General features: G+C 43.4%; 1 protein-coding gene across 4 annotated transcripts in view; it reads left to right on the top strand.

The window, feature by feature from the left end:
• PTCH1 (patched 1) overlaps positions 1-18,673 on the top strand; it is a 65,426-nt gene that overhangs the window by 29,425 nt on the left and 17,328 nt on the right. For 3 of the 4 annotated variants that reach the window (XM_049894854.1, XM_049894853.1, XM_049894856.1), the window contains exons 6-16: positions 132-330; positions 637-758; positions 1,611-1,758; positions 2,648-2,779; positions 3,206-3,361; positions 3,980-4,078; positions 4,805-4,930; positions 9,858-9,976; positions 10,806-11,208; positions 11,833-12,142; positions 16,876-17,018. In XM_049894854.1, the coding sequence (XP_049750811.1) occupies positions 132-330; positions 637-758; positions 1,611-1,758; positions 2,648-2,779; positions 3,206-3,361; positions 3,980-4,078; positions 4,805-4,930; positions 9,858-9,976; positions 10,806-11,208; positions 11,833-12,142; positions 16,876-17,018 (1,957 nt within the window). The remainder of the gene's footprint in view (positions 1-131; positions 331-636; positions 759-1,610; positions 1,759-2,647; positions 2,780-3,205; positions 3,362-3,979; positions 4,079-4,804; positions 4,931-9,857; positions 9,977-10,805; positions 11,209-11,832; positions 12,143-16,875; positions 17,019-18,673) is intronic. The other variant, XM_049894855.1, reaches the window with a different exon arrangement.

Raw genomic sequence — 18,673 nt, 5'->3', positions numbered from 1 at the left:
TTTTCTGTGTCCTGGAGTCCCAGAACTGTAGCAAAAAGCCTCACACAATACAGATATATGTGCAAACTTGCTATGGTACCGAGGGTTTGGAAGCCTTTTTTCATTGTTTTGTCTCCTGATTTCTTTTACAGAGGTAAGCCTCCTTTGCGGTGGACCAACTTTGACCCTTTGGAATTCCTAGAAGAGTTAAAGAAAATAAACTACCAAGTGGACAGCTGGGAGGAAATGCTGAATAAGGCTGAAGTTGGTCATGGTTACATGGACCGCCCCTGCCTCAATCCGGCTGATCCAGACTGCCCTGTCACCGCCCCCAACAAAAATGCAACCAAAGTGAGTACAGTCATTGATTCTTTTCAGAAGGGACAGAAACATAATCTTTTCGTTTTTCTAAATCCAATTTTGGTTCTGTGGATTATTTTCATTTCTAAGATTTTGTTCTCGGCAACTTTTTTTGGTCGATGGAACTCAGTTTGTTTATGGAATGAAATTTTGCTGCGAGATTTGCCATATGCCTCTCATTAGCCTTGTTATTAATGTTCTCTCTGTAACAAACAAGCCCTTAATGTACTGGATTTTAACAAGGCATGTGACCTGCCTACTAATTCCTGTAATTATGTGGCTGTCTTTTTATTTTAGCCTCTTGATGTGGCTCTTGTTTTGAACGGTGGATGTCATGGCTTATCCAGAAAGTATATGCACTGGCAAGAGGAGTTGATTGTGGGTGGTACAGTCAAGAACAGCACTGGAAAACTGGTCAGGTAATCTAACACACGGAGTAAAATCCAAGCCATCTATTTTTCCTGCTTTCCCCAGAAACTACTTCCCTTCTGACATCTGCAAGTATCTTTGTATTAGTACTTAACTGTTATCCTAGCTAGCTGTCTGGTGTAATAGCATATTAGGAGACCAGACCAGCTTGAAAAAGCATCTTGGGGGACTTTTTTCAAGGATGGATTTGTAGTTTTCAGCAAGACTAGTTACTGACTTGGATTTTAGAAGATCAGCCCATTACGTAGAAAATTGGGGCAAGTGTAAAGCAACCTGCATGTCAAGCGGGCAAGAGACATTACTCGTAACATGCCTTATAGAGTTAAATTGCGTGTGCTAAGTACAGTCACCTTCTGTTAGAGGGAAAGACTAAGAACTCAACGCTAAGCAAGAATTATCCTTTGTGCGCTGACGGACTCTGGTCAAGTGTCAGGCGTTTAGTCTGTGATGTCTCCCTTGGGAAAGCCATCGTCTGGGATTTCTGCACAAGCAACCGTGCCTTACAGAGCCCAGTATATCTGCTCAAACTATCTACTGCTCTCCCCTTCCTGTTTCATTGAATCAAAACTGAGAAAGGAAATTGCCTATTAATTTAATTTGGGGGTATATCTGTAAAAGGTTGGTAAGGTTACACCTTTAATATGGTACATCAATCTAGTCAACAAAATCACCATCCAGGTCCCGTTTTAATGGAAACATGTGCTGAAATAGAGGAAAAGAATTTCTGCCAGTGAGTTGCGGGGCGGGGGGTCGGGGGGATACATTTGGGATTTTTCCAAAGTGAAAACTGCTTCCTGGGAATGTTTATACTGTGCCTTCCCACCCCGCCAACTCCGTCACAGCGCCCACGCCTTGCAGACTATGTTTCAGTTAATGACCCCCAAGCAAATGTATGAACACTTCAAGGGCTATGAGTATGTCTCACACATCAACTGGAATGAGGACAAAGCAGCAGCCATCCTGGAAGCCTGGCAGAGGACCTACGTGGAGGTAAATTCTGAACACCTTGAATCTGGGCACCAACTCTAGTTACCAAGCACTACCTGTTAGTAACCAAGCACTACCTGTTAGTAACCAGGCACTACCTGTTAGTAACCAAGCACTACCTGTTCACAATATTTGAAAACAACTTTTTTTTTCCTCATTAGAATTTATTTTCAAAGCAGATAGTTCTGGGAACTTCGCAAGATGAAAAAGAAATTTTTCCTTTCCTTGGTATTGAAAATCTTAGGAGAATATTTATGTCATGGAAGTCTGTCTTTAAGGACACTAATTCTAATTGGGTTGCAGTAAAACACTTGGAGTAACCAATTCTGAACTTCAGAGTAAAGGCATACCAGTGTTTTAAAAACACTGGGCTAACAAGAAAAGGTGTCTGGAAAACATTAGCAAAGCATAGAATCTGTTCACAGCTGCAGGCCCCTGGTTAGGTCATGTGACAGGAGCTGGCCTTTGTTTCCCAAGCAGTGACCTCTACCGAGCTGCATGTGACCTTTTAAAAGTGGCCAGCAAATGGAGGGGGGAGGAGTGCCTGTAAGAATGAGTTGTTTTGGATTAGGGGAGAACCCGTGGAACTGCAAATGGTCGGTGGAGTTATGGAGAGGAGAATAGTGGCCTTAGACTTGAGTAAATAAACCCCTCTGAGGAAGCGCGCAATTACCCTGCTCACCACAACGCCACATTCTCACTTGATTAGCTATAGACTTCATTGTCCTAGGCCCAGGGTGATTTAATGTTAGCCCAAGTTCAAACCCTCCCACCCCCAAGCTTTTTTTTTAACGCGTCATAAACAAGTGGGGGTTGGGTGGGATCTCCATCACCAGAAACTCACTGAACCTTTCATTCTATTTGGGAATTCACCCTCATGTTGTATCCACAGGTGGTTCATCAAAGCGTCTCTCACAACTCTACTCAGAAGGTGCTTTCCTTTACTACGACGACCCTGGATGACATCCTAAAATCCTTCTCTGATGTCAGCGTCATCCGAGTGGCCAGTGGCTACTTACTGATGGTAACCATCAATTCCCTGCTCCTGGGGTTATTTGTTTGTTTGTTTCGTTTCTTTTTAAAAGTTTATACTTTCCCGTGACCGCTCCGCTTTTTAACTGCTCTTAACTTACACATGCACTCGAGACAGAGAAAGCTTATAGACCCTATCAGCTTCATAACGGTTTCAAAAGTGATCCTATAAAGCGTTTTTTCCCGTTCGCGGTTTGCCCATCATGTTGTGTGACGTCTGTAATGTACATTTTTGTTGTGGTGAGGTTCGATGAATTCTACTTTTGAGTTGGGGGGATGGGTGGGAGAAAAACATTAGAATCATTACACATTCTAATGTTTGGCTTTTGTTTTGTGTTTCCCCCCACCCCCTCTCTCCCCCTTCTCCCCTTCTTCATCCCCTCCCGGCCCCCCGCCCGCCCCGTTGTTCTGCTTGCAGCTTGCCTATGCCTGTTTAACCATGCTGCGCTGGGACTGCTCCAAGTCCCAGGGTGCCGTGGGGCTGGCTGGCGTCCTGTTGGTTGCGCTGTCAGTGGCTGCAGGATTGGGCCTGTGCTCATTGATCGGGATTTCCTTTAACGCTGCAACAACTCAGGTACTAAAGGAGCCCTTCCTTTGCTGTTTGTCTACAAACACCCCTCTTAGCCGGCCTCACGTGCGTCCACCTTACCCAAAGGGTCCTCAGCCTTTGCCACTTGGTTGTCCCATGTGTCGAGGATGCTGTCTCTAAATGGACCCCTTGGGGCAGTGGACAGAAGGTCTGCGTGGGCTGTTTATTAGCCGAGATGCTTCACCCTTTATTAGAGTAGCAGTCCACCTGCAGGGCTTGCAAAAGCTGATCGCTGGGCCCCAACTGCAGTGTTTGTCATTTGGCAGGTCTGGTGGGGCCCGAGCATTTGCATTTCTAACAAATGGGATGCAACCCAGGGACCGTGCTCTGAGAACCACTGCCCTAGATGAGTTAGATTTCTTTTCATCTATTAACTTTAAAAATTATTGGAAATGAAAATCTACAAGACTTCCTGTGAGCTGAAACCACTAGACTTTGAGGATGTAAACTCTCAAATTATATATCTTCACTGTGCGTTAATGTAAGCTGTCCTTTTGGGTAGCTGTTGGGGGCGCACTGGTGGCAATGTTTGTAATAGCTTTGGAATTAATGCAGTTGGGTGTCTCACACATTTAATGTCACTGTCCTCTGTTTGTGTTCCAGGTTTTGCCATTTCTTGCTCTGGGTGTTGGCGTGGATGATGTTTTCCTCCTGGCTCATGCGTTTAGTGAAACAGGACAGAATAAAAGAATCCCTTTTGAGGTAATAGAAAAACAAAAGAAGAGAGATTTGGGGACTGCCAAAGCTCCCTCTTGTTCTCTGAGTATTTGGCCTTAAATTTTCCTCAGTGTGTTCCAGTAAATATTTTCAGTTCCATGTCCAATGACATATGACTGGCTGTAAAGTAAACTAGAAGAACCTCAGGACACGTATTCGCTATAAGAGGTGCCACGAGCTTCTCTATTTGGGATCTTCAGAAATACGGAGTCCTGGGTGGCACAAACAGTTAAACACCTGGATACTAATCAAAAGGTTGGAGGTTCAAGTCTACCCTGAGGTGCCTCCAGAGAAAGACCTATCAATCTGCTTGCCAAAGATCACAGCCATTGAAAACACTGTGGAGCACAGTTTTACTCTGACACATGTGGGGTGGCCATGAGTCAGAATCAACTCAATGGCAGCTGGTTTTTTGGGGTTTTTTTTGTTTTTGATCATGTTAAAAATGTATTTAAATCATTATCTCGAGGCTTCCTGCCTTGGATGGTTATAACCATGAAGAGTATATGACTACGTAGATAGTTACTGAATTTTTTTTATAATGCTGGTGTTAGAGGCTTAGCCAAATATTTCTTTCTTATCCCCTGACACACTAGCATTATAAAATACCAGTTGTGTTATTTCACCACATTTTTGGACTATTCGCACGATCCGTGCTCCGCGAAGACCCTACCCTGTACAGCTCTAAGCACTATGGTTTCCCCTCCTCAGGACAGGACCGGGGAGTGCCTCAAGCGCACAGGAGCCAGTGTGGCCCTCACGTCCATCAGCAACGTCACGGCTTTCTTTATGGCTGCCTTGATCCCAATTCCGGCTCTGCGGGCATTTTCCCTCCAGGTGAGTTTCTAGGGACGAAATGTGTACTGATTGTGAGCACTGCACTCACACGCTCGGCAGCCTGAGCCTAGTTTTCCCTGCTAATGTCCTTCAGTTATTGCAGCCGTGAAGTAACGTAGCATCCCAGGGTTTGGGGCTCTGTTAAAATGGGCGGAGGCTGCTTTAAGCAATAACTCGATCCCACACTCTAAAAAGAACTTTTCCAGGGTTTGGTTCTTCCCTTCGGGCCTATATGAAGTTGCCCTTTATGCTGCTGTTAGGTGCAGTCAAGTCAGCTCTAACTCACAGAGACCCCACTTAAAACAAAAAGAACAAAACATTGCACAATCCTGCACGGCCTTCGCGATCATTGGTTGAGGCTCCTGGGCTTTCCTACGTAGGGGGCTCATCTTCCAGCACTGTATTAGACAATATTCTTTCGTGATCCGTATAGTTTTGATCGGCTACCTTTTCTGAAGTAGATCACCAGGCCTTCCTTCTTTGTCTTGGTTTGGAAGCTCCACTGAAACCTGTCCACCATGGGCGACCCTGCTGGTTTGTAAAATACCAGTGGCATAGATAGCTTCCAGCATCATAGCAACATGGAAGCCAGCACAGTACGACAAACTGACAGATGGGTGGTGGACCGTTCCTTTGTAGTTAAATTAAAATGGTAGCAGAGGCCACCCCGTATGGAAAGTCAGCAAGCTCCTACTCCAGTTGATCATGAGTCCTCTGAATTCTTCGAGATGCAGTCAGCTTTCTGGCTGCTACCTACTTCTAAACCACACTCTCATTTTCTTTGGCTTCTCCCATCTCTTGCTGGCCACCTCAACCCAAAGATAACACCCTACCTGTTGATTTCCCCAAAGCATCCCAAACACAAGGCAGTTGTGTACAGCACACTTTTCGAAGTCTAAAGCTCAGACTGCAGTATAACTCAGGTGAGGCAGTTGACTTAAAATTGAAGCGTAGATGTCACTGTATGAAGGTGTATTGCCTGTTTTCTGCCGGGGACAATTGTCTGCATGTGGTGTTCCTCTGTGGGCAGCCTGTGCTTGCCAGCTCTCCTTCCTTATTTCAACCTCCACACATCTCTCCTGGTCCCGCTTCTTTTTAGTCCCCCACCTCCTTCTCAGGCTGCCCAGCAAGCTCAAAATTCCTCTCACTTATCTTATGCAGAGCAATTTGGTTCCCTCACTCTTCTGCACTCCCCTTCCAAACCAGGCTCTCTCATGCCCAGTTACCCATCAAGATATTTTTCTAAACAAAGAGTTATATGACTTACAAGGATGGAGAATTCTCTAGAATGGGCATGCTGCTACGGTCAGCAGTAGGCCTAGAGTAAGTTACTGACGTTGCTCCTAAGCTACTCAGAACTCACAAAAACCATTTGTGATGGAGTCGACTCCATCTCATGGAGACCCCATGTGTGTCAGAGTAGAACTGTGCTCCACAGGGTTTTCAACGGCTGATTTTTTGGAAATGGATCACCAGGCCTTTCTTCCAAGGTGCCTCTGGGTGAACTAGAACCTCCAACGTTTTGGTTGGTAGCTGAGTACAGTAACCATTTGTATCACCCAGAGACCCCAACTTGAAACTCATAGGAATCCTAAAATTATTAGTGCGGCTGAGGGAGAAGGCTACTTGACCAATTTGTAGCGTGGCCTTCCTAAGCCCGAAGTGGTTCAGGGTATTGGTATCTCAAGGATATTACTGAAGTTGTGCGATAAATCAACATTTTCAAAGACAGGTGAAAAGAACATTGGCTTTGTTTCTTCTTCTCTTTGTTTTTTTTTTACAGAATGGTGTGTAATTCACGAAAGCATTGGTTTTTATAGAAAAGAGCTGCTAACCAAAAGTCAGCAGTTCAAATCCACCGTCCACTCCTTGGAAACCCCATGGGGCAGTTCTCCTCTGTCCCATAGGGTAGCTATGAGTCAAAATCCACTTGATGGCAACAGGCTGGTTTTTGGTTTACTTTTGTTGTTACTTTTTAAACTGTTCTATTCACCGAGCTGATTCATATTGCTTTACTCTCTTAGTCACCAAAAGGGTTCTAAGGAGAGTGATCAGGAGGACAAACAGACAAATCATGAATTAGGTTGCTGGTTTTACATTTGTTAACATGGTAGCTTTTTAAAAGTCTCCTTATTTGTCATATAAGAAGGAATTCAATGATGTATTTGTATTTCATTTCACTAATTACTGATAAAGGCCTAAACACCTCTAAGTTATTAACAATCCGTCTGTGTTTGGGACACTAGACTTCTTGAATATTTAGCGTAAGGTACCTATAACAGGAAAAAAAAAAATTCAGTACCAATCACTGTGACCACCAGACCCAAAAATGCTTTTAAAAAAAGGTTTCTTTTTATTGTAAATTTATTTTAGATTTTATATCTTTTATTTATTCCATATATTCATTTATTATAGATTTTACATTGAAACATGAATTGTGAGTGACTAAATGAATAAAGCTAAAGTTCTCATTTATTCATTCAGCTGAAACTGGGATCTAAGCTCAAAGAAGGCAAAAATATATGTAAGGCCAGGAGTAACATCAAAGAAAGTGAAAGATTAATTATTGCTATGACTAAAATTTGGGTGGTCTTTTTGCACAAGCACACATCTTCTCAGCACCCTTTTTTATCCCATTTTTTTTTTATATAGCAGATCTTGGTACTGAGAAGTTATTCTAGAGCCTTTTAGTAGTGGAGCCCCTTCTCCTCCCTGTCTCTTTTTCTTTTTTCCCTTCCTTTCTGCTTGCCTTTTTCCTCCTTGTCTTTTATCTTTTCTGCCTCACATGCCTTTTTTCCTTCCTTTCTCTCTCTCTTGTTTTCTCTTTGCCTTCCTCAGTACCTACTGGTGATTCATCAAGACCAACTCTCCTTTAATGATATCCTCTGGTGTTGTGGCCTGGAAAGCTACGTGTGTAGAAAATCCAGCCCACTAAGTTCTCCCAAGGTGAGCACCTGGCTGGGCTCAATGAGTACTGTTGGGTTTGTATTCCTGTTCCAGGACCCTGGAGGGTCACTGTTGTAAACTATCTCCAGTTGCCACAAGTCCTCATTTATTAAAGAATGACTGACTGTGACGCTCAGGCTCATTCTCTGGCCAAAAAAGAAAGGAAAGAAAATTTAATAAAACCGGAAAAGCAAGCAATGGCCTTTTGAGCAGCCATCAGAAATTTTACCTGGTTTTCATTTATTTATTCATTCATTCATTCATTAGCAATCATTGTTATACTCGAGTCTGTTGTTGTAGCCTCCGATTATCCTGAGTGCCTTCCAGCCTGGGGGCCTTATTTTCCAGCACTACATTGTACAATATTCTGTTGTGATATCCATAGGGTTTTTATCCGTTACAGCAGCAAATGAACATGTTGCATGTATTTTGAATTGATAAGGAATTTTTAAGGCAGATTAAGAAATAGGGGCTAGGTCATTTTGAGATGGAGACTGTTGGTTATTTTATGGTTCTATAAGGTGTCACAGAGCCCTGGCGGTGCAGTGGTTAAGAACTCGGCTGCTAACCAGAAGGTCAGCGGTTCAAATCCATCAGTTGCTCCTTGGAAACCATATGGGGCAGTTCTGCCCTGTGCTGTAAGGTCGCTATGAGTCGGAATCAACTTGACTGCTACGGATTTATAGGCTTCATAGGGAATTAATGACTGAAGGCATCTCTGTAGAACTTGGGTTTGTTATTGCATCTTGAACATAAATTCACAATTACCGTCAAAAGCCGTTTGTGAGGTTCTCTCTTGACTTCCTTACATACCACCGATTGACATTTTTTTTTCCTCACCCCGAGACATTTATCCTATTGAGAAAATTTTAGAACTAATCAATCCTTTGAAAACGTCAAAAGAGTTTTTAATTTAATAAAATATATATTTCTTGATTACTTAGCAATCTGGTGTTAGTTTTCTATTGTGTTTTTTTTTCTTTCTATGTTTTCTGAACGGGAGAGCCCTTTCCCTGTCTTCTGTTGACTTTCTGCTATTAACAGCCCAATTTTGTAATTTTTACTAGGTCAGCAGGAGTCTTGCCAAAGCACTACAGCATCTCGCCCCGTGTTTATTCTAGGTTATGGAGTGACTTTTGAATCTGTACTTATTTTTTCTGCATACTATAATCATGCTCAGGAATTTCTTTCCTGCTTAACTCTCCTTGACCTTTTATGTTCCTGCGCTCACGCACACCACAGGCTACCCCAGAGGCTATTTGGAGTATGCCTATTAAAAGCCTCAGGGGACATGTTTGAAATTTTATTTCATGTTTGAAAGGTGACATTTTGATATATTCAGTCCATTTCTATATACAGATTTTCTAAGTGGTAAGTCAGGGCCGCACAAACTTGTCGAAATATTCTGAAAGGGAAGTGTTTCTTTTTGTTTTAAATTAAAACATCTCAAGTAAACTCTCTGATGTGCCTTTGTAGGTCTGGCTTGCTTAGGTTACTGGCAAGATGTTAGTGGTTTAGTTCCATTCTAACGTATGGGTTCATGGAATTATTGGGGTTGGAGGATCGGAATGATGGAGGTTACTCCAGTCCAATAAGGAGCCCTGGTGGCGTAATGGTAAAGCGCTCAGCTACGGACTAGAAAGTCAGTGTTTCGAACCCACCAGTGGCTCTGTAAGAGAAAAGGCTTGGCAACCTACTCTTAAAGATAACAGCTGAGGGACCCTATGGGCCAGTTCTACTCTATCCTGTAGGGTCGCGCTATGAGTTGAAATTGACTCAGTGACACACAACAACTCCAGTCCAGTGGTGTCTTAATGATGGAATTGTGGTAAAATGATGGGAAACTCCAATATCTATTTCAGGTTTAAACACTTCAATAGTAAAGTGAGAGAAAGTTGTTTAAAAACATGTTTCTTTTCAAGGCAGTCCTCTGTTTGGGAAGAGTTGAATTGGTGATGTGAATTTTCTTTCCTTCTCTTAGGCGGCTGTAGTTGTAGTGTTCAATTTTGCCATGGTTCTGCTTATTTTTCCTGCAATTCTCAGCATGGATCTGTATCGGCGTGAGGACAGGAGACTGGATATTTTTTGCTGTTTCACAAGGTACATTATCAGGCAGCTCTGGCTTTTATTCATTGGGTACAGAGTGGTAGTGTTGAGAGAACTCTTTCTGTCTATGAACTTAGAACGGAAAAATTTTTTTTTTTTTACACAAATAACAAGTGCCTTCTATTTTTTTTTTTTTTTTTGCCAACCTTGCCCTCTCCCCGCTCCCCCCCCCCCCCCCCCGCCCAGGTATTTCTATAAGCATGCTATGCTTTTTTTTTTTTTTTAACAGCAACAGGTAAAAAAAAATTGGCATAGCGACCCTTAGGAAATATACCTTGGGGGGCAGCAGTTGACAAACAAGCGTAGAAAGTGCACATTACTTGCATAAAAATGCAGTAGTTAGCGGGGTTTGCATTAGTCTGATGGGGGTTGGGGAGATATTAGATGGACACTGCTTCCCTGGGGGAAATAACTGATTCACTGGGGTTCTCCCCTCCCTCAACTGAATAATCTCACAGCCCTTGAAGTTCTGAGACACGTTTTTTCTATTGGGAAACAATATTGCTAATTGTTGGGAGTGTGTCATACCTTGCAGAACATCTAGAAAAAAAATGTTGGCTTTTTTTTTTTTTTTTAAAGAATCAGGCTTTGAAAGGGTTCATTAACATGTAACTTGCTTTGGTGGCCAAACTTGGGATTTGGCCTCCACGAATTTACTCATGTCCATGTCCAAATAAACCAGATTATGTCTGTGGAGTTCAGTGGTAATGTTTTTCTCCTACGTCCGAGATACGGAAAGCGGGTATTAATGGCCATTAGAAAAAAATGAAAGTATCGTTTCCCTGTTTCAGTATAACATTGCAACGAATTTTTCCTCTTTCAGCCCCTGTGTCAGCAGAGTGATTCAGGTGGAGCCTCAGGCTTACCTAGAGACCCATGATAACACCCGCTACAGCCCCCCGCCACCATACAGCAGCCATAGCTTTGCCCACGAGACACACATCACCATGCAGTCCACAGTCCAGCTGCGCACAGAGTACGACCCCCACACGCACGTGTACTATACCACTGCAGAGCCACGCTCCGAGATCTCCGTGCAGCCTGTCACCGTGACCCAGGACACCCTCAGCTGCCAGAGCCCCGAGAGCACCAGCTCTACAAGGGACCTGCTGTCCCAGTTCTCTGACTCCAGCCTCCACTGCCTCGAGCCTCCCTGTACCAAGTGGACACTTTCCTCTTTTGCTGAGAAGCACTATGCTCCTTTCCTCTTGAGACCCAAAGCCAAGGTAACTACCAAAGCAAGAGATTCTTCTTTTCTTCACAGAATAACAGAGCAGATTTCTATAAAATTGAATGGATTGCTTCTACTTTTCTTCCCTTTTTCCATTAAAAAAAAAAACAAAACACTAAGGCATGATGTATTTCAGGATTCCAAAACAGTCAATCCATTTAGAGCGTGGGGCTGTTTGAATGAGTTCATCTTCCACAGGTGTGAATCTCTGCAGCAATTCTTTCCGTGAATTTAGGCCATCTCCTTCCATTTTAAACATTTTTATTCTCCATGAGCTTCTTTAAAAATGCAATTACTATGATTTTATTGTTTTATCTCTAGGACAACCACCCCATATGCTAAATCAGAGCCCAAACCAAACCACACCCGTTGCTGTTGGGTTGACTCCAACTCCTAGCAACCGTATAGGACAGAGTAGAACTGCCCCGTAGGGTTTCCAAGGAGTGGCTGGTGGATTCGAACTGCCAACCTTTTGGTTAGCAGCCGAGCTCTTAACCACTGCGCCACCAGGAGTCCAGTGTAGTGATAATAAGTGAGGTATAATCAAAACACCTTATCTTTCTCAAGGAAGAGTCGATTATGTCCTTTGGGTCTGATCTTGTGCCTTACTCTCTTTCAGGTTGTGGTGATCTTCCTTTTCTTAGGCTTGCTAGGGGTCAGCCTTTATGGGACCACCCGAGTGAGAGATGGGCTGGACCTTACAGACATTGTACCCCGAGAAACCAGAGAATATGACTTTATTGCTGCACAGTTCAAATACTTCTCTTTCTACAACATGTATATAGTCACCCAGAAAGCAGACTACCCAAACATCCAGCACTTACTTTATGACTTGCACAAGAGTTTCAGTAATGTGAAGTATGTCATGTTGGAAGAAAATAAACAGCTGCCCAAGATGTGGCTGCACTACTTCAGAGATTGGCTCCAAGGTAAGGTGCCGCTGGAGGGCTCACATCCTTTTCAGACAACCACTCTTCGGTCTTTTCTGTGTTCAGCTTCTACAAGTTGCCTTGTTCACCTTGGTAAAGTGTGAGGTTATCATATAGCACTGACATGTTGCATGGACTTCTAAGGGTTGCTCAGGATCTTTATGTAGACTATTTCTGCAGCAGCCTCAGAAACCTACCTTTTACCTGTAAAACAATGCAAACACTTCTAGCAAGCAGCTTAGGCACTTTTGTAAGCATTTACCAGTAAACACTGGGAAATGGGAAAGTATCTCAGGAGATGTGGAGCCAACGCTTCTAGTGTGCTCGTTTGGGTAGTGGCCACTTTGGTGACCAAGTGAAATCAAAGTGTTGTTGGAATGTCTAGGCTGATTCACTGCCAAATTACAGCTAACTACACCAGTAGATTTTGGATTGTCAGTGGATATAATTTAAAATTCCATATTTGACCATCTTTTCATTTGGCATGTGAAGTAAACCTTTCAGTGCTTAATCCCATTGCACGTTATTTCATACATAATCCAATTCTGCTTTAAAATGTCTTTTTTAGCTTCTTACCTTGCTCTTAGAAGCATTTCTAGGAAATATCAGTCAACTGGAGGAAAAAACATCGTCTAAGTTTGCTCTGGTTAGCTGACTGAATACAAATGTATTCAGGGATTCCCTGAACAGCTGTTCATTTATTCTGTGTTGACACATGCAAAGTGAAGTGGAGAATCAAGATAATTACCCAGACAATTTAAGCAAAGATACTTTTACTGAAATACCCAAATAATTATGTCCCCCAAAAGTTTTTGGCTTAAGTTATCCAAATGATTGTCTTAATTTCCCCCTTAATTAGGCTTGTTTAAATGCAGATTTAAATGCCTTCTTTGGTCATAAGTCAGTACATTTGTATGTAAAGATTAAACAGCCAATTTCCCTGTGAGTTTGCATGAAATGGTAAACAACTTGAGTTTGACTGAAAATCGTTCAATGCAGGCCTTGACTTGTGTTACGAGAATTTTGTTCATACGTGTATACCAGATTTGATCTTTGTTTGGGAGGAAGGTGAAGAGAACAATATTACTTTAGTTTTGTAACATGCTCATGAGATTAACTTCATTTTGCTTTGGGTTTTATTTCATACGGTAGTTTTGAAAGCAGTGCTTGTCAGATAATGACTAGACAGTTGAGAGATACCCTGCTTTTCATTTTTTCCCCGCCCCCCGCATTGACCAAAGACATGCAAATAACTTACCACCAATGACAAAGAGATCTGCTGTGCACTGCCAGCATCTGAGCAGAGGACGATTATTGTGGAATTTATTTTATTGTGGAATTTATTTCAGTGTCGTAGGCCGTTCCTTTGGATGTTCAGTATGGCATGTCAGGCAGAGCCTGGGAAGGGGCAAAGAGGTACTGTCTGACTCTAGGCAGTGCAGAAGTTATAGGGTGTTCTAAATTATCTCTAAAGCAGCTGGACTTGAGATTCTATTTAAAAGGTATGTTCAAATCATGTTTTGATCACTAAATGAACAGTACCCACCTAGACCAAGTTAGATCCATTTACACTGCCAAGGCAGGGTTGCAGCTGGCCCTAGAACACTGCGTCTAACTATTACCATGTCCAGGGAAGCACTTGACAAAGAATGGCCAAATACTGGGGCCATTCACTGCCTAGGCGTTTTTCGGGCCTATTGAGTGGTTGATTTGGTCTTTGAACATTTCCTCCGAAGAGGCAATTAATCCTTGAATCAGCGTTCCTCTAAACCATTTTTTTTGTGTGTGTGGTTTTTAAGTGATCGCACCCTCATTCATTTTTTAATGGAATCGCCATTTAAAACCATGTCATCCTCTTGGTCTATACCAACATTCCAATAATTTTTGTCTTTTTTTTTTTTTTTTTAACTTATGGAACTATATAGTGGGAGACAAGAATTAATGTGCACATATGATGAAGTTGAAGATGAAAACCATGCTGTGTATCATGTACAAATGGTGTTCGTTTATATTTCACACTAAATCACGCAACTAAAATTTAGACTGACATTTTCTTTTTAAGGTGCCATATCTGAAGACAATTTACATTTTGAGAATAGTTTATTATCTTTAGTTCGGAACATTTCACTAGAAAATTATTAGTACAAGTTACTCATAGTGAGCAAAGTCCTATCTAAAATGCATGTGTTGCGATATAAAATGTCGGAGTTGGGCAAAGGGCAATGGAAGCAGACCCTTGTCTTTGTTTTGCATCCAGGATTATATGTTGTGCACCCACTTAGACCAACCATTGTTACTTGAGGTTTTTGGTAATTAGTAAATATTATACTAACTATGAAAAGACTTAACTTTATCTGTAAAGGTGGCTAGTGTTTCTCATTCATCTTTGAACCCCCAGTAGAGTGAATGGCATGTGGCAGCCGGCAGCGTGGATGATGAGTTGAACTGAGTTCCAGCAGGATTGACCTCCCCAAATCTGATCTTTCTCCCTTTCTTTCACACTAGGGTGCACCAAAATTCTTAGTGTATATATATCTTAAAACTGTACTCAAGATTTTTGGACCCACTATTTGCTTCCAGATGTGATTGGTACCTAAGTTAGCTCTGCTAATCTTTTTAATTCCTTCCACACATACTTCATAGGCATGCCAGTGAGTTCAGGGCAGTGCAGAGCAATGAGTGGCTCAGCTGACTCTCAGGCTGCCTGGCTTCAAAGCTTAGCTCTAACACATGGTAGGTGACCTCCTTCCAGTTTCTTAACCTTTCCCAGCCTCAGTTTCCTCATCTGTAAAGTGGGAACAATAATACTTATAGGCCTATCTAACAAGGTTGTGGTAAGGATTAAATGAAGGATAATCCAGGTAAATGCTTAGAACCAGCCAGGTGCTCAATAAGGGTGAGCTGTTCTTTATGATTACCAGGCCAAGAGGGAAAGGGTTAAGGTACCTGCACCAGTCATATGGCAGTCTGCTTCCTTAAAGATTGCCTTGGAAACTCTACAGGGCAGTTTTGTTCTGTCCTGTAGAGTCACTATGAGTCAACTTGATGGCAGTAGGGTTTTTTTTTTTTTTTTTTTACCAGTCACAAAGGGAAGAAAATTTCTTTTATGGTGAGGAAAACAGACCAGGCTACCTCCTCTTTTTTGGGGGGGGGGGTGTTTTTCCACTCCCATTTACTTTTTTCACGAAGGCAAAAAAAAAAAAAGGCTTTAGGTAATAAAATAACATCTGTTCAGTACAGCTTGTTGTGTGCATGCCTTGCTATGAAAAACAGTCTGTCTGAGAGTTCGGGGCTTGGCCACGTTTGGTGGTCTCCTCCCTCCCCACTCGCCTTGTAACAGGGCCTTCTTTCACCACAAGCCCATGGTCCTCATCCCCAAATTGTTCATATAAAAACAATGCCCACAGCAATGTCAGAAGGAGGGTTTAGTTTAAAAAAAAAAAAGTGAGAACGAGAAAGAAAGGGGCCTGTGCTTCCCCTCCCCCACTTCAAACCCCAAGAGCTTAACCATTCCGAGCACACTAACCTAACCAGATTATTCTTTTCCTTTTTCTTTTGGTCTTTGAAGTCACGTCCTGGAATGAAATCAACCCTTCTTAGTAGACACGTCTAACCGATACATGTACAGCTTTGTTCGAAAGATGTGGTTTCCTGAGCTGCTGGGGCTTGGGATTTCTACTTGGGAGGTGGCTGGGGAGGAGCAGGGGGAGGGCAGGGGGTGTGGTGCCAGAGCAGAGTGTGCAAACCAGCAACCGCTCAGACCCTAAGGCCGGGTCACCGAGGCCATGTTTTCTCTTCCAACACGCTTATCTCTTTACAGCTGTAGCCAAACCATCAGGTCTGTAATGATGGTTTTGATTACAGAGGCCAAGCGCAGCTGTGTGTGGTGGGCTTGTGGGCTCGCCCATCCCCCAAGCCTAGAAGGCTCTTTCCCTTCCCCTCCCTGGGCTTGCGGTTTGTCATCTGTTCTCACAGAGTCTCCTTGTATTGGCCTGTGGCTTCCTGTTCTCAATCGGATCCAAATTTACCCTGTGAGGTATTTCCCGGTGCGCACGCAGGCACACGAAGTATCCTTCCCTTCCCCTCTCCTCCGCGGCCCCTCTCCTAAGGAAGGGTGGCAAAGAGGAAGAGAACAGTCGAGAGTGAATAGGTGCTGGCTGTGATCTTTACACAACCTGGCAGCGGATCCCACAGCTTGTATTAGCTCCACAAGTTGAGCAGATGGAACAAATTGACAGAATCCTGTTCACTCACCCTGGGCTCGAGAAGCAGCTGAGTTGCTGTTTGAAGTTGGAGGTTTGAATGTGTTTTTCCCTATCTGAGTGGAATTTCTGGTTGTACTGAAGAACCCGTGGCTTAGCACCCTGCGGTGGCATGAAACAGTTAATGAGTGCGGCGTGGGTATTCCTCTTGCCAGAGCTCCGGAGCTCTCTCTCTCTCTCTGTCTCTCTTTCAGAATAGTCATTAGAGAAAAGGAGAGGTTTTGTTTTAGGTAACGTATGTCTATTTGTTTCCTAGAAATAAACATGCCCCCCATTCCTCTTTGAGCAGTGATTTTTAGCAACTTGCAGTTCATTCATGAAAACTGTAGTAGTATCACTTGAACTTAAAGCAGAGGTAGAATACCAAGTGTTTGTGTTGATGTCCTGCTGGCTATTCACAGCCTACCTCATTAGGACCAGGAGTATACCAGTTAAGGGCTGTAACGTATTGCACACGTTTGCCTTTTCTAGGACTTCAGGATGCATTTGACAGTGACTGGGAGACTGGGAAAATCATGCCCAACAATTACAAAAATGGATCAGATGATGGAGTCCTTGCCTACAAACTCCTGGTGCAAACCGGCAGCCGCGATAAACCCATCGACATCAGTCAGGTAATCTCACTGCTCCACCACATGGGAACTCCGGAGGGCGCTGTCAGGCAGAGTGTGGGGAGCAGACACCATATTGAAGAATCCTTTTGAAGGCACGCAATCCCTACCAGTGTTCTGGGAGGCATTAGGGTCTTGTGGAAAGTGAAAAAGATGAAGACCCTCAAAGTGATGGATTGACGCAGTGGCTGCAACGATGGGCTCACACATAGCAACGATTGTGAGGATGGCACAGGACCGGCCAGTGTTTCATTCTGTTGAACATCAGGTCGCTGTGAGTTGAAACCGACTCAATGGCACCTTACACCGGAAAGAATACTGAGTTGGCTTTACCTCACCTCCTCCCACTGGCTAGTAGCGTGACCTTAGGCAATCGAGTAAGTCTCAGTTTCCTCATCTGTCACAGGGATGAATCGAGTAAGTCTCAGTTTCCTCATCTGTCACAGGGATGAGTATGTCACTGACTTCCCAGAATGATTGTCAGAATAAAATGTAGTGGAGACAATGAAAGCTCTTTGAGATGTTAGAAGCACGGTGTTCTGTTGTTCCCTTTCAAATTCCGGTATGTGTACCATGTTGGTCTTGCTTGTATTCAAACTTGGAAAGATGGGTTCATTACATAGCAGTCATTTGGGGGTGGATGGGTGAAAATTGAAACCCCGGTGGCATAGCATTTAAGAGCTATGGCTGCTAACCAAAAGGTTGGCAGTTCGAATCCACCAGGCACTCCTTGGAAACCATATGGGGCAGTTCTGCTTTGTCCTATAGGGTCGCTATGAGTCAGAATCAACTTGACGGCAACAGGTTTGGTTTTTATTTTTTGTTTGGATGGAAAAGTTACTGGAAGGGTGCAAGGACTAATCATTTTTTTTTTTTTTTTTTTGTATTTGATGGCTTTGTATCACCCTGGCCCAAGGAGTAGACAAATTGCTCTGTCATGAATGAAGCCAAAGGAAATGCAAACCCTTGGACCCTGAGTAGACTAACCAATCTAACTGCCCCGCCCGCTAAGAACTAAAAGCTGTTTCTCTTTGGTCATCATTCTCTAACTCTCATTGCACCTTCTCTGTGACAAAGGATTCTAGCTATCCCTTTTGATTCCTGGGTGTGTTTGGACTCTTCAGATGAATCCCATGCTACTACTGGTTTCCGCAGATCCTGTTCCCTCTGCTCTTTGTAGCTTCCTTGCATCACCTTCAGGCAGAACCCGTCACGCTGATCTGCTCCCCAGCTCTGTTTATTGTCTCCCCTCTTCTGCTGGCATGAAAGGTGACAGATTTACACAGTACATTGTTCAGAGTTATTATGGAGTGTGAAAGCCTGTGCTTTATAGCACCATGCAGTTGGCTGTCAGGTTTGACAAGGCCGAGGACAGAGGAGTCCATCCGAGAGATAGCGGGGTGATGCCCAGGAAGCTGGATTAGGCCTTAGGGCCCAGATCCACTATGGAACAAACGTGATGGGGCCAGGCCTTCGGATAGCTTTCCCTCTGCCTGGGAAGGAGCAGAGCGCGCCACATCCTCGGAGGCCGTGAGCTGTACTATGTAATTCCAGAGACGGCTTGAAGACACACAGTTGTTTAGCATCCTGTGAATTAATTGAATCCAGACCTCTGAAATCGACTTCACTCCCTCTCTTCCACGCCCTTTCTTCCTTCA

This window comes from Elephas maximus, chromosome 9 (genome assembly GCF_024166365.1).
Source record: "Elephas maximus indicus isolate mEleMax1 chromosome 9, mEleMax1 primary haplotype, whole genome shotgun sequence".
Lineage (NCBI taxonomy): Eukaryota > Metazoa > Chordata > Mammalia > Proboscidea > Elephantidae > Elephas > Elephas maximus.
Note: the sequence above shows the minus strand (reverse complement) of the source record. Positions and strands in the feature narration are given on the sequence as shown.